The sequence below is a fragment of the Lissotriton helveticus genome, chromosome 7 (genome assembly GCF_964261635.1).
Source record: "Lissotriton helveticus chromosome 7, aLisHel1.1, whole genome shotgun sequence".
NCBI classification, from domain to species: Eukaryota; Metazoa; Chordata; class Amphibia; order Caudata; family Salamandridae; genus Lissotriton; species Lissotriton helveticus.
This window is the reverse complement of record NC_136068.1, coordinates 34,051,966-34,068,287: the sequence shown is the minus strand read 5'-3', so window position 1 is coordinate 34,068,287 and position 16,322 is coordinate 34,051,966. Positions and strand designations below refer to the sequence as shown.

Here is a 16,322-nt window from a genome sequence, read left to right as displayed (position 1 = left end):
GGGGGGTCCCAAAACGTGTTTTCCCCATGTTAATTTCCATAGGGCGGTTGGACTCACTTCTAGCCCGAACGGCTGAATGGTTTTCCACCAAACTTGGCAAAATTGTAGGGACTGGTAGACCGATGTGCCTTTGCTATGTCTCAAGATATGTGCTCCAGTGGTTTTTACGAAAATTAACTTTGAAAAAATATATATTGGGCTACATTGGGCTATATATATGTTAGAGCCCAAATGTAGCCCAATGTAGCCCAATGTAGCCCAAAGATGGCCACCAGAGACAAAAAAAACAAATGTAGCCCAAATATCAGCCAGATGTAGCCCAACTATAGCCCAATGACAGAATGTCCCAGAGTGTTCTAAAGAACAACTAGAGCACTAACAGTCTTACTTATGACAAAAGTATGGCACACCTGAAGTCATCTTGATTGGAATAAACACTTAAAACATTTAATTTGCAAAGGAACAAAATGAGGGGCTTCATTTTGCCATAGAAATTATGATTAGTGCTGAAGAAAGAAAATTAGGGCACATTTTGAGTGACTTCTCAAATCCTCTTATATTTCATTAAAAAAATTCTGATATGCAGTCTCCCAAGATGGCCACCAGAGACAAAAGAGCCCAAAGGTAGCCCAAATATCAGCCAGATGTAGCCCAACTATAGCCCAATGACAAAATGTCCCAGAGTGTTCTAAAGAACAACTAGAACGCTAACAGTCTTACTCATGACAAAAGTATGGCACACCTGAAGTCATCTTGATTGGAATAAAGTGTTAACACTTAAAACATTTAATTTGCAAAGGAACAAAATGAGGGGCTTCATTTTGCCATAGAAATTTTATATATATATATTCACTGAAAAAACCATAGGTTACACACCAGTTATAGTTCGGAATTAGCATTTAAAAAACCTTTGAAATTCACTGAAAAAACCATAGGTTTCACACCAGTTATAGTTAGCTGGAAATTTTACTTGCATAAAACCATTGAAATTCCCACGTTATAGTTAGTTGGACTCACTATAACTTGCACGTCTGCAATGCACTGCTGATGACGTCACATATTACATCACTCATGCATATATTTAGATATTTAAACATTACTCGCTAATATATGTATTCACTAAGATACACTTAATAAGCCAGTTAGCCAATCAATTCTTTTTTTAAAAACACTGAAAAAACCATAGGTTTCAGGCCTTATATAGTTAGGAATTAGCATTTAAAAAACCTTTGAAATTCACTGAAAAAATCATAGGTTTCAGGCCTTATATAGTTAGGTATTAGCATTTAAAAAAACCTTTGAAATTCACTGAAAAAACCATAGGTTTCAGGCCTTATATAGTTAGGAATCCGCATTTAAAAAACCTTTGAAATTCACTGAAAAAACCATAGGTTTCAGGCCTTATATAGTTAGGAATTAGCATTTAAAAAAACCTTTGAAATTCACTGAAAAAACCATAGGTTTCAGGAGTTATATAGTTAGGAATTAGTTTTTAAAAAACCTTTGAAATTCACTCAAAAAACTATAAGTTTTAGTGGTGTTATAGTTAGCTGGACATTTTACTCATACAAAACCAATGAAATTGCTCCTATATAGTTAGTTGTACTAACTATATTTCGCGCACCCGCAATCCACTGCTGATGATGTCACATATTAGATCATTCATGACATGGTCAGTGACATCACTGATGACATCTCAAATGACATCACCGATGACATCACTGATGACATCATCCACGTGACAATCATATACACCTTTTCATACACTATTACAATTTTTCATCACTGTTTGTAAAATACAGAGTATCATATTTAAATCCATTGTCACAGCAATACAAGTATCTAAAAATCCACTCAGTGATTCATAGATGTATACACATCTAATCACTTACCTATGGATTCACTCATACATGCTGTCAATGAACAATAGAACACTATCAAAAATACTTATACATCTATATCGACATTAAACAGCACGCATCCTATTCACATATGAAGTCATCCTACTCACTTATGCAAACAATGGATCATACTTACATATTTACTTAGCAAAACACTTATACAAACACCACTTCTTCTATTCATATAGATAGTAAGTCATACTTAGTGAATTATAAAATCATTATTACAAGTATACAGTTATCCATACAGTCACTCACACAATCATTGTGTCTTATGTATACTTATTTATATACAACAACTGACACATACACTGCCTTTTATTTTTCTACTTTGTTGGACCTGTACCTTTGAGAAATATATTTGCTAATCACCACACCCATAAAGAGATTCCCTCACCCAAACTGTTAGAACATGTAGTTTTAACTTCATATATCTACTGAATCAACTATTCACACATCTTTGTATGGGAGTGTGAAAGTGTGTGTGGTTCGGTGGGGGGTGTGTGACTGTCCAAATACTCAGTTAACTAATCAATAACTAATATAGACTTTCACATAGCTAGTAACCAACTGTAGAATCAGTTTACACAACAACTGACAACGTGATACAGATATTCACACAGTTTAGTCACTATCCACTATATTTAGTGAGACATTATAAATTGGTCAAGTAAACAGTCAATTACACTGCTACTAAATCCTCCATCCAAATATTTATTTATATATATCCACTCATTCTTCAATGTAAATTGCTATATATATAATGCATATTTAAATAACGAAGCAAACCACATTCACTGGATGATGTCATCAGTGATGTCATTTGAGATGTCATCAGTGATGTCACTGACCATGTCATGAATGATCTAATATGTGACATCATCAGCAGTGGATTGCGGGTGCGCGAAATATAGTTAGTACAAGTAACTTTATAGGAGCAATTTCATTGGTTTTGTATGAGTAAAATGTCCAGCTAACTATAACACCACTAAAACTTATAGTTTTTTGAGTGAATTTCAAAGGTTTTTTAAAAACCAATTCCTAACTATATAACTCCTGACACTTATGGTTTTTTCAGTGTATATATATTAATATTGAATAAACAGAAGTTTGGCCCGAAAAGAGGAGTCTGTACCCTTTGTTTCTGTCGGAGCTTGGACGGTGGGGAACTTGTTGTTTGGATAGATGTATATATTAGGAAATATTAACATCAGTTATTTACAGCGCAAAGAGTTGGCTAAAGTCGGTATGTAGCGCTATAGGAATTCACACTATGACAGTAGGCACATCACTCCAAGTTTCAGCAGTTTCGTGGCTGTTTCCTGCTACTACTGGAAGTCCTGGAAAGCACTGGTACTGTTTACTCAATTGTTACTTTAATAAGCGCAGCGCCGTCTTCACAGACACCACGCTATGCAATGCAATAGGTGTTGCTTTGGTTTTGTAAATAACACTGCCTTTGAATTTATTTAAAGGCATTGCCATTTACAATGTAAATAGCTCAAAATAATGCCATTGTGAGACCTATTGCATTGTAAATGCTTGTTTCACCTCCAGCTGGCCCGGAGTTAAGGGGCCATCCGGCCTCCTCTTGTCTGTATGTGCTTACTGGGGGCCGCCTGGAACCTTACATTTAAATGAAATGCCACAGAGGGAATCAAAGGCACACTGCTTGCCTTCTCTTCACAGGTACTTGAGAGAGGCAGCTTTTGCCTTTGTTCTGTCCATGATTATAAATGCAGACACTGTAAGGCTGTCAGATGGGTTAGTCTGTGCCAGTATTTACACAAATAATTTAAATAGCACCATTTTATTTCTTTTATAGCGCTACGTCGTGACGTCATGGGGTCATTTGCATGTTGTCTTACTTGGTCAGTGCCACCACTTGTTTTTATAGGGCTTGTGCCCCGGCTATGGCACATGTGCCAGTCTGCTGTTTCTTGTTGCTGTAGTTGTGCTTCTTTGCCTCTTGCTCTGATGTGCCGGTCCAGGCCCCCTGTCATCTGTTGAATGGTTTAATAATTAATTTTGTCTTTTCCTTCCTGATCAGACTCTGTGATCGGGGAGCCCATGAACGAGTCCATCGCCCATGCGGTGGCAGCAGTAGGCAGCCGCCTCTACATCTCAGGCGGCTTCAACGGGGTCGCTCTCGGACGCATGCTGACCCTCTCGCTGCCCTCGGACCCCTGCCTGGTCTTCGACAGCCAGACCAGTTGTAACAACTCTGTGGGAAGCTGCGTCTGGTGCAGGACAGGCTGCGTTTCAGCAGACGTGGCAGAGAGGTAAGAGCTGCCTATGAGCAGCTGGACATGTTGCGTGTGTGTGTGCAGAATAAGAAGTATGTGTGGGACCCTGAGTGTGAGTGTGCGATCGAAGCAGTGTGAAGCTGCTCAAGGCCCAGGCGTGTTATGTTATGTTATAAATAATTATATAGCGCACGTATAGCCGGAGGTGTCTTGGCGCTGCTTCCAATGGTCTTCACAGTTCAATGGGAAAAGGGATGGTTAGTCTTGGTTGTTAAAAAGCCAGCTTTTCAGGGCCTTCCTGAAGAGCATGGAGAATTAATATTTAAAGGAAAAGTCTCATTTTTTCCAAGAGGAAACTCTGAGTTGGGGAATCGTACACATTTGTTGCTTTAAGGGATCTCCACTGTCTGGCTGGAAGATACCATTTGAATCCTTTCCAGAGGGACTCTGGACCTCTGTTGTGGGGTGCTTTGCGGGTAAGGCACACAACCTTAAAAATGGTCCTCTCTCGTTATATGGTGGGTTATTGGAGATTGATACATGATGTTATGAGAGAGGTATTGGGGGTCACGGTGCAGCCGGAGGCTAGGAGATGTCTCCTTAATATCTGGGAACCTACGGATCTGGGCACAGCACAGCCCAGGTGGGCCACTTTGGGAGCAATGATAGCGAAACGAAATATAGCGCAGCAGTGGGGATCCAAGAGATCGCCCACGCTTGAGGAATGGAAAGAGAACATGGACTGGTGTATGTTCCGGGAGAAGACGTCTATCTGGCCAGAGGCCGTCCTCGTAAATGGGCTTCTGTTTGGGGATTGTGGAATCGATACAGGGGGGAGATCTGTGTACCGCCTGCTGACTCTAGCCTGGATATAAAAACATCCCCGTGACCCTTGTATGTTAAAATATTTTGCCCCCTGTCTTTTCTTTTCCCATCCCCCCCAGGTATGATTCATATGTGAAATGGGATGTGGAATGTTTAACCTCTGTTCTGTGCACTCGCTTGTAATGCTTTGTATTAATAAAAAGAAATATTAAAAAAATATTTAAAAAAATAAAAATGGTCCTCTGCCTGACAGGTAGTCAGTGGAGGTTACGTAGTTCCTGTCTAACAGACTGGTGTTTGGGAATGCCTGTCAGTATGCGTACTGCCGCATTTGGAACAACCCGCAGGCTATTTGTGTTGCTGCTGCATATTTAAGAAAAGACCATTGAGTAGTCCAGTTTAGACATGAGTATGCTGTCACAGCTGTTTTTTGTTGTGTATCGTGAGATACGGGAGGATTTTCTTTATTGTTCTTATGATGTAGAAGGAAGTGGAGGCGGTGGCATTAGTTTGTTCCCCGTATGTGAGTTTTCTGTGTCACGGACAGCAGCGTTGTGGTGACGGATGCGAGTGGAAGGGGTTGGTGCTGACCTGATGCAGGAGCGTGGAGGGGGTGAAGAGATGTCACATTTGCGGTGGGAGTGTTGAAGGGCTACTATGCTCTGCAGTCAGATCTGGCGTGTTTGTGGGGGATGCATGAGCTGGAATATGCTTGACAAAATAAACCAGAGAAGTTGAATGAAGCATTTGTACGCAGATGGTGAGTTTACAAAGAAAATTAGCAAAACGAAACATGCTATATGGTACATCCTTAAGGTGCACTTGATGCATTTTACTTAGGATGTGCATCATTTTTCCTTTCCAGTTTCACGAGATGTCTCTTTAGAGTGGTAGTAAAGTCACTAAGAAAGGGGCATTCAAGGATGGCAAAAGGCTTAGGTGTTCCTGTGATATTTGCCTCGCGGATGAAGAGACCGGACTCCAGTGGCCGCTCACAGGCGAGCGGGTTTAGGGGAGAGTAGTTTAGGTTCTGGAGGGGGTGCAGAAGGTTGTCAGTGGTTGAGTGTGCGTAAAGTACGATTAACCACTTTGGACACAATAGTCTGCGGATTGTATACGGCCCTGTTTTAAGCGGACAGCATCCCCGCTCTATGATGAAAGGATGAGATGAGTGCATCTGGGCAACTTGAATCAGGCTTCGGGTGCAAAGTTAATCTCCTTGTGTGTTGGGGTAAAGGAATAAGGAGGGAGGCCCTCTAGCCAACTGTTCCAAAAGACTCTCTTGCAAAGTGCCAGGGAATTAATGAGTGCTTTAGCAGCATGAAATTGAAGGCATGGTTGTATTTCCGTATGTTCATGGCCTGGCAACGTGGTAAATGTACGCCAGGATGCCTAGCTGAGGATGGGAAAGGTCTTGCTGTCAGGAGGGCGATAGAGATTGGAGCTGTCAGCAGTAGAGGAAGAGGAGAAATAGAGATTACCCTCTTAGAAGAGGTGAACCTGGGGACTCTGATGACCAAACAATGTCTGATTGGCGGCCGGGAGTGAAAATGGATCCAGAGCAGATTTGTTTTTAGCCGGTGGAGAAATAGTCTGAGAAATCAAGAGAGGAAGGACCTTCACCGATTGAGGTGACCTAAATGGAGAACAGGACCAACTCTAGACCTGATCCCTGTGGAGTGGTGTCGGAGGCCCACCCCGTTGAGTACGTAGTCTCCGTAGTTCAGCTTGATGCATTATGAAATCTGCATGTAGGGAATGTTCAGTTCTTACCTGGCAGGTGGACGGTTACGGATGCCAATACTTCATGTATATCAGAAAGTGCTCCACTACAGCCGTAAAGCAGGGCTGGAGTCTGCAGAGGATTGGCTTTCCCCAGCTTGCACTAGGACCCCCGATTCCTGACACCCTTCACGGGTGTTCCATTGGTGCTGGGGTTTGATAGGGGAGGTTGAACTTTGGGGTGATAGACGTTGCTTGCTATTCTGCTTTTGGTCCTTCCATGTTGTTTGACATATGTCTTTGTCCTTCCCAGGATGGGCTGCTCAGCGGTCAGAGCCTCGTGTTTTCCTTTGCCGAGGTCAGCCGAGGAGTGCCGACGACTGAGAACCTGCAGTGAGTGCCTGGCTCGTCACCCCCGAGCCTCAGCGGTGGCCCTTGGACAGGTGAGTGACCAGCACACGATTCCTGCAGCAGATGTGAGATGTTAACATGAAACGCTGGAGAGTCGGATGGTGGGTGGTGGCAGAAGTCTTCTGCTGACACTGGTCTTGGCGCCCTCAGATTCTGCCCCTCTCTCCAGGAGGTTTTGTGGGAGGGAGAGTGATAGGGCAGAGCAGGAGCTCCCAGATATAGGATGTGTGGGGAGCAGTGTAGGTTACCAGCTGTGTACTGCACAGCAGGAGGCACCACAGAGAATAGATTGAGGGCATCACATTTCGAGGACCTTGTTTATTACTCCAGGAAGAGGTGACGTGGACAGCAGTATTGGCCAGTTAACGTCAGGAAGCCCACAGTCCTGCTCGATAGAGTAACTGCGTGGGATTGCGTAAGCGCACTGTGGAAAGCAAACCACTCCTACAGCCAGTACCTCTCCCAGCAGTTTTGCTGCTCTTTGTGTGTAAGGCAGTTGTATGTTCACCTACATTTTCTGAATGTTTTCAAATTAGAATTATTCTAAGCAACTAGAAATGATTAGTATTGAATGTACTGTTAGCAGAAGAATCCGACTATTTCAGTGGGGATTTATAGAGTAATATTCATTCTGGCAGGACGGGGAGGGACAGAGAGGAATTATGAAGGGTTCTGACACTGCTTCCCTGGTTAGGGCGCGGAGAAATCCTGATGCTGCCAAGGCTGTGGCTACTGGAATGTAGACTGTGAAGTCACGTTCATTGATTTCAAAGCAAAATCGTGTATGTTGCTATGTTTAACATGCTAGTCAGTTAGTGTGGTTGAATATAAGAGGTTGAAGAGCCGTGGAGTGGAGTGGAGTGGAGTGGAGTGGAGTGGAGTGGAGTGGAGTGGAGTGGAGTGGAGTGGAGTGGAGTGGAGTGGAGTGGAGTGGAGTGGAGTGGAGTGGAGTGGAGTGGAGTGGAGTGGAGTGGAGTGGAGTGGAGTGGAGTGGAGTGGAGTGGAGTGGAGTGGAGTGGAGTGGAGTGGAGTGGAGTGGAGTGGAGTGGAGTGGAGTGGAGTGGAGTGGAGTGGAGTGGAGTGGAGTGGAGTGGAGTGGAGTGGAGTGGAGTGACTGGCTTCTTGTAAGGTGACTTTGTTCACATACGTCAGTCTCCTTTTACACACATTTGCCTCATGTCCCCAGCAAGGTATTCGCTGATGTTCCTTTTAGCGCAGTTCTCAGCAGCTGGTGAGCGTGCTTGGGTTCAGGTAGGGTGGGAGGGATGAGGCGGTTCCACTGAGGGCGCACATGCCTTCCCTGTATCCACCCTGCTATGCTCTTGTTGCGTATCATAATGTACTAGTATGTTCTAAGGAAGGCATCGAGCCCTGTTGTTTGCTAAGCCCTGGGCCCCTCTGCATTAGACCGCGGTGGGTGTGTTTCGATGCAGTGGTACCACTTACCGTGGAGTGCGAGTGCAGTTTTTATTTGGGTTCATCCTTGGAACATCGCTCACTGTTCTCACTGCCTCATGTCTGCAGGGCGCATCTCACTGCAAATGGTGCACAAACTGCCCTGAGGGAGCCTGCATTGGCAGCGAGGGGAGCTGTACCTCTGAGAATGACTGTCGCATCAACCAGCGTGAGATCTTTGTGGCCAGCAACTGCTCTGAGATCTCGTGTGAGGCCTCAGACTGCCCCAAGTGCACCGCGTCCGGGAAGTGCATGTGGACTCGGCAGTTCAAGCGCACAGGTGAGTGACCATCCCCACCTTACCACCGTCCCCTTGAACCCTACCACACTGTCTCCTCACCCAGTCACCATCTCTTACTCACCATGTCAGCATCTCTCCTTCTGCTCCTTGCTGCTGACACGCATCCATGTCTTTCACTACCCAGAAACTCTGCAGGTCACTCATCCTGAAGTCATGATCCCCACTAAGGGCACATCTCTCATCCATCGTAAACCAATATCCCGTGCACCCTGCCACCATCTCTCACCCATAACAACTCCCCCATACCTCATCAGGCACTCGCCCTGCACCATCGATCACTCATGATAGCATCCTTTATCTATATACAAATCTCCCAAATGTATTATCTTGAAATAAGCACAACTTCCAGCCTGGACTTCATAGACAGCTATATTTTATATTACATGTGAAGGCATGCCTGCATGAGCATATATGCCCCGGTGCTGGTCAGACCAGTGCAAGTGAACAGGGAAGTCATTTTAGAACATGTGCTCCACACCAAAAACCGAGTTCCCCAGCTACATGATGGCTTCACTGAAGACAGGGATGTTTAGGGTCAAACATCTCATATTAATAAACCAAACTGATTCTAGTGATCGATTTATTAATACAAGCACCCGAAGGGCACCTTAGAGGGGCTCCCTGAAAACCTACTAGCCTCTGATGTGTTGGCTGACTAGTTCCTGCCAGCCTGTCTTTCGTGGCAAGTTTCTGACCTCAAAGGGTCTGAGCTTTTTGCTCTCACGAGGCCGGGAACAAAGCCTGTCCTGGAAAAGTTGTATTCGAAGCATTTGAGCTGCAGAATACATACTTGTGCATAGATCGGCATCTGGTGTTGGGCTCGGATGTTTGCAATTTGTTGTTGTCTTGGAAGAAGTCTTTGTGGTCACGAGATAGGTGACTCCTCCCTTGGACGATAGTGCATATGGGCATCGACTCCATCCTCAGATTGTTGTTTTTTTCCGCCATCGGTTTCGGATGTGACTTGTTGCGCTCCGGTTCGGTACAGTATTTCCAAACCTCTTTCGACGTGCAACCGATCACACTCGACTGTATTGTTTCGTTTGCGTGCCTTTTGATGCTCTAACTCCGAAATCCTCGATTCCGGTCGTCGATGTGGGCCGCTGGGCCTATCTGCGCCATTTGGGCCTACGGCTAATGGAAAGGGCTCCATTAAAAAAAAATGCCCCAGCGTGGAGCTAAATTTCCACACAGTGACTACCACAAGATCTGCAATCTTTGTCTAACACCAGAGCAAACCATCCGTGATCGCCTGGCTCGACGACAAGTTATGGCGCAACAGGCTGCACTGGTGCCAGTAGACCTTTTCGATGAAGGCCCGACGTTCCAGAGGCAGAGGATTTGGAAGAGCTCGAGATTGTCTCTGAAGCGGACGACGTCGACTCCGATGACCACATCACTCCCGGGCAACGAGTGAGTACAAATATCCCTGCCCCTGCCCCACCCGAAAAACAGAAGGCTCCAGTCAAAACTTATTGACTTTAGTCGAGACCGAAAGAAATTTCTGAAGCCCTGCCTCCGAGCCCGGCACCGAAAATGAAAGAAAAGCCTTCCGGCAGCTCGGGACGGAGGACGTGCATACCAGTACCCAGAGAGCACGTTCAGTACCGAAATCGGGGATACACATCTCCATTACTCCCAAAAAGGCCTAGACACCGAACGCTTCGACACCGAAACACCACAAAACCTCGGGACTGGAAAAGCACCAAAAATCTCCAGATCCCAGGAAAAGTTCAGACTCGGCTCTGATTTCGAAACCAAAGACGCACAAAGCTCTTCCAACAGCCATAGAAACCAAATCAAAGCAACGTTGGGAATAAAAAAAATCGGCACCGAAAGAAGACAACCAGGAAGAACTGTTTCTGCCAGATCCTATCGATCCAAAACAAAAAACATTACATATGGACCCTAAAACAGGCCATATTGTCAGTCTTCCAACAAAGAGGACATCTGATTCCTCACCCACACCTGAGGTACCTGTAAAGAAGAGAGACTTTGCATCTTTACCCAGAAGACCCTTTTCTCCTATCCTTCCTACTAAACCTTTGTCTCCTATCAACTCTCCTATACCCTCTACTAGAATTTCTCCATGCTCACCCTTACCCCCACAGGATGAGGATGATTTAGGGAATGGGGTGGACTCAGTAAGGATGCCTGAGATGACCCTGATGAAGACAACACTACCCCACCACATGGGGCGATTACGATGATCCCACAGATCCTCTAGACCTTCCTGATGCAGACCCATACCCATCTAAGCCATCCCCCCAGATGATCGTATAGGATTTAGACAGCTCATTAATAGAGCTGTGCAATATCATGGCGTGGAACTGCATTCCGACCCCATGGAAGAAGACTTCCTACTGGACACTTTTGCCCAATCACAAAAAGCAATACACACATTGCCAATGCTCAAGGGTGTCATTAAACATGCACCAGACATATTTAAAGACCCTGTCAGAACCAGAATTCTGAATCCCCAGATTGATAAAAAATATAAGTCTTCCCCTAAAGATCCAGTATACATCAAAGGACAACTTCCCTTAGATTCTTTAGTAGTGTCCAATGTAAGAAAACGTGCAAATTCCCAAACCTCTGGTGATGCACCACCCCCAGACAAGAAATCTACATTACTGGAGGCATCAGGTAAACGAGTTGCCTCCCAAGCAGCCAATCACTGGAGGATAGCTAACGCGCAAGCACTACTTGCCAGATATGATAGGGCTCACTACGATGAGCTTGAAAATCTTCTCCAACACTTACCTGACCAGTACAAGGCCGAAGCCAACGATCTGGTCCAGGATGGCAAGTTAATTACAAAGGTATCCATCAAATGTGCTCTAAAAGCAGCAGACACCTCATCTAGATCCATTAACACCAGTGTCTTACTCCGCAGACATGTATGGTTACGCATTTCAGGGTTTAAACAGGAGGTGCAAACAACTATTTTAAATCCGCTGTTCGATCAAGAGCACCTGTTTGACCCAGCTGTGGACACAACTCTAGAAAAAATGAAAAAAGACAGACACTGCAAAATCTATGGGAGCATTACAGTTTCAACCCTCACGAGGCTCCTTTCGTCGCTCCTTCTATGGGGGCAGATCCTAAAACATTGCCACAGACACTACTATTGTGCTCTGTGTTGTGCATCTCAGAACGCCTCCCCCTTCTACAGTAAGCCTTGACCCAGCCACCTGGAGGAAGTCAAGGGCTGTAAAGAGGAGTGCAGTAGTATTATGGTGCCAACTCTAATTCACAGGATAGGACTGCGTAACCTCACGGTCCCAGGGCCCCAACAACTATTGTTACAAGGGGTGAGAAGCTTTTCCCTTTGACCCACCAGAGCTCCATCTCTGTCATCAAGTCACATTCTTAACGGAGCCGATCATCTTGACCTGAGGCATCCGTGTGAGGTTCCTTGTCCTCTTTGCACATCCCAACCTTAAAAAGTACCCTATTTCCCTCTCAGTCTAAGTGTTAATGGTGTTCAGTGTGAACACCATGTGCCCACACCTTCTGAGCGAGTTCAGAGCAGAATACTCCTGTTTGAGCACAGTTTGCCCCTGAGCTTCTTGACTGTCCTGTTCTGCAACCTGCTATCTTCTTAACACCTCCACACAGCCTGGGGGCGTAGGTCAGAGCTTTCCATTGTGCTGCCTTTAACTTGCTTGTGTTGGCTGAATGCTTTTGTGCTTGTCATGGTCGTCTGAGCTTTCTTGATTTCCTTCAGTCTCTTCGATGCTGCTTGCTCATCAGTGGTGCTCTGAGCTCTGTCGATTTACTTCAGTCTCCTCGATGCTGCATGCTCATCAGTGGTGCTCTGAGCTCTGTTGATTCACTTCAGCCTCCTCGATGCTGCATGCTCATCAGTGGTGCTCTGAGCTCTGTCGATTTACTTCCGCCTCCTCGATGCTGCATGTTCATCAGTGGTGCTCTGAGCTCTGTTGATTCACTTCAGTCTCCTCGATGCTGCATGCTCATCAGTGGTGCTCTGAGCTCTGTTGATTTACTTCCGCCTCCTCGATGCTGCATGTTCATCAGTGGTGCTCTGAGCTCTGTTGATTCACTTCAGCCTCCTCGATGCTGCATGCTCATCAGTGGTGCTCTGAGCTCTGTTGATTCACTTCAGCCTCCTCGATGCTGCATGCTCATCAGTGGTGCTCTGAGCTCTGTCGATTTACTTCCGCCTCCTCGATGCTGCATGCTCATCAGTGGTGCTCTGAGCTCTGTTGATTCACTTCAGCCTCCTCGATGCTGCATGCTCATCAGTGGTGCTCTGAGCTCTGTTGATTCACTTCCGCCTCCTCGATGCTGCATGGTCATCAGTGGTGCTCTGTTGATTCACTTCAGTCTCCTCGATGCTGCATGTTCATCAGTGGTGCTCTGAGCTCTGTTGATTCACTTCAGTCTCCTCGATGCTGCATGCTCATCAGTGGTGCTCTGAGCTCTGTTGATTCACTTCAGTCTCCTCGATGCTGCATGTTCATCAGTGGTGCTCTGAGCTCTGTTGATTCACTTCCGCCTCCTCGATGCTGCATGCTCATCAGTGGTGCTCTGAGCTCTGTTGATTCACTTCAGTCTCCTCGATGCTGCATGTTCATCAGTGGTGCTCTGAGCTCTGTTGATTCACTTCCGCCTCCTCGATGCTGCATGCTCATCAGTGGTGCTCTGAGCTCTGTTGATTCACTTCAGTCTCCTCGATGCTGCATGCTCATCAGTGGTGCTCTGAGCTCTGTTGATTCACTTCAGTCTCCTCGATGCTGCATGTTCATCAGTGGTGCTCTGAGCTCTGTCGATTCACTTCCGCCTCTTTGATGCTGCATGCTCATCAGTGGTGCTCTGAGCTCTGTCGATTCACTTCCGCCTCCTCGATGCTGCATGCTCATCAGTGGTGCTCTGAGCTCTGTCGATTCACTTCAGCCTCCTCGATGCTGCATGCTCATCAGTGGTGCTCTGAGCTCTGTTGATTCACTTCCGCCTCCTCGATGCTGCATGGTCATCAGTGGTGCTCTGTTGATTCACTTCAGTCTCCTCGATGCTGCATGTTCATCAGTGGTGCTCTGAGCTCTGTCGATTCACTTCAGTCTCCTCGATGCTGCATGTTCATCAGTGGTGCTCTGAGCTCTGTTGATTCACTTCAGTCTCCTCGATGCTGCATGTTCATCAGTGGTGCTCTGAGCTCTGTTGATTTACTTCCGCCTCCTCGATGCTGCATGCTCATCAGTGGTGCTCTGAGCTCTGTCGATTCACTTCCGCCTCCTCGATGCTGCATGTTCATCAGTGGTGCTCTGAGCTCTGTTGATTCACTTCAGCCTCCTCGATGCTGCATGCTCATCAGTGGTGCTCTGAGCTCTGTCGATTTACTTCCGCCTCCTCGATGCTGCATGCTCATCAGTGGTGCTCTGAGCTCTGTCGATTCACTTCAGTCTCCTCGATGCTGCATGCTCATCAGTGGTGCTCTGAGCTCTGTCGATTCACTTCAGTCTCCTCGATGCTGCATGTTCATCAGTGGTGCTCTGAGCTCTGGTGATTCACTTCCGCCTCCTCGATGCTGCATGCTCATCAGTGGTGCTCTGAGCTCTGTTGATTCACTTCAGTCTCCTCGATGCTGCATGCTCATCAGTGGTGCTCTGAGCTCTGTTGATTCACTTCAGTCTCCTCGATGCTGCATGTTCATCAGTGGTGCTCTGAGCTCTGTTGATTCACTTCAGTCTCCTCGATGCTGCATGCTCATCAGTGGTGCTCTGAGCTCTGTCGATTTACTTCCGCCTCCTCGATGCTGCATGCTCATCAGTGGTGCTCTGAGCTCTGTTGATTCACTTCAGCCTCCTCGATGCTGCATGCTCATCAGTGGTGCTCTGAGCTCTGTTGATTCACTTCCGCCTCCTCGATGCTGCATGGTCATCAGTGGTGCTCTGTTGATTCACTTCAGTCTCCTCGATGCTGCATGTTCATCAGTGGTGCTCTGAGCTCTGTCGATTCACTTCAGTCTCCTCGATGCTGCATGCTCATCAGTGGTGCTCTGAGCTCTGTCGATTCACTTCAGTCTCCTCGATGCTGCATGTTCATCAGTGGTGCTCTGAGCTCTGTTGATTCACTTCAGTCTCCTCGATGCTGCATGTTCATCAGTGGTGCTCTGAGCTCTGTTGATTTACTTCCGCCTCCTCGATGCTGCATGCTCATCAGTGGTGCTCTGAGCTCTGTCGATTCACTTCCGCCTCCTCGATGCTGCATGTTCATCAGTGGTGCTCTGAGCTCTGTTGATTCACTTCAGCCTCCTCGATGCTGCATGCTCATCAGTGGTGCTCTGAGCTCTGTCGATTTACTTCCGCCTCCACGATGCTGCATGCTCATCAGTGGTGCTCTGAGCTCTGTCGATTCACTTCAGTCTCCTCGATGCTGCATGCTCATCAGTGGTGCTCTGAGCTCTGTCGATTCACTTCAGTCTCCTCGATGCTGCATGTTCATCAGTGGTGCTCTGAGCTCTGGTGATTCACTTCCGCCTCCTCGATGCTGCATGCTCATCAGTGGTGCTCTGAGCTCTGTTGATTCACTTCAGTCTCCTCGATGCTGCATGCTCATCAGTGGTGCTCTGAGCTCTGTTGATTCACTTCAGTCTCCTCGATGCTGCATGTTCATCAGTGGTGCTCTGAGCTCTGTTGATTCACTTCAGTCTCCTCGATGCTGCATGCTCATCAGTGGTGCTCTGAGCTCGGTTGATTCACTTCAGCCTCCTCGATGCTGCATGCTCATCAGTGGTGCTCTGAGCTCTGTTGATTCACTTCCGCCTCCTCGATGCTGCATGCTCATCAGTGGTGCTCTGAGCTCTGTTGATTCACTTCAGTCTCCTCGATGCTGCATGCTCATCAGTGGTGCTCTGAGCTCTGTTGATTCACTTCAGTCTCCTCGATGCTGCATGCTCATCAGTGGTGCTCTGAGCTCTGGTGATTCACTTCCGCCTCCTCGATGCTGCATGCTCATCAGTGGTGCTCTGAGCTCTGTTGATTCACTTCCGCCTCCTCGATGCTGCATGTTCATCAGTGGTGCTCTGAGCTCTGTCGATTCACTTCAGTCTCTTCGATGCTGCTTGCTCATCAGTGGTGTTCTGAGCTCTGTCGATTTACTTCAGTCTCCTCGATGCTGCATGTTCATCAGTGGTGCTCTGAGCTCTGTCGATTTACTTCCGCCTCCTCGATGCTGCATGTTCATCAGTGGTGCTCTGAGCTCTGTTGATTCACTTCAGCCTCCTCGATGCTGCATGCTCATCAGTGGTGCTCTGAGCTCTGTTGATTCACTTCAGTCTCCTCGATGCTGCATGCTCATCAGTGGTGCTCTGAGCTCTGTTGATTCACTTCAGTCTCCTCGATGCTGCATGCTCATCAGTGGTGCTCTGAGCTCTGTTGATTCACTTCAGTCTCCTCGATGCTGCATGTTCATCAGTGGTGCTCTGAGCTCTGTTGA

The 16,322-nt window shown here is 46.6% G+C and overlaps 1 protein-coding gene across 3 annotated transcripts in view; it reads left to right on the top strand.

Annotated features, from left to right (window-relative positions):
- The window catches only part of MEGF8 (multiple EGF like domains 8), a 298,122-nt gene that overhangs the window by 243,663 nt on the left and 38,137 nt on the right, over positions 1-16,322 (top strand). For all 3 annotated transcript variants that reach the window (XM_078651316.1, XM_078651317.1, XM_078651315.1), the window contains exons 33-35: positions 3,952-4,183; positions 7,008-7,137; positions 8,630-8,840. In XM_078651316.1, coding sequence (XP_078507442.1) covers positions 3,952-4,183; positions 7,008-7,137; positions 8,630-8,840 — 573 coding nt within the window. The remainder of the gene's footprint in view (positions 1-3,951; positions 4,184-7,007; positions 7,138-8,629; positions 8,841-16,322) is intronic.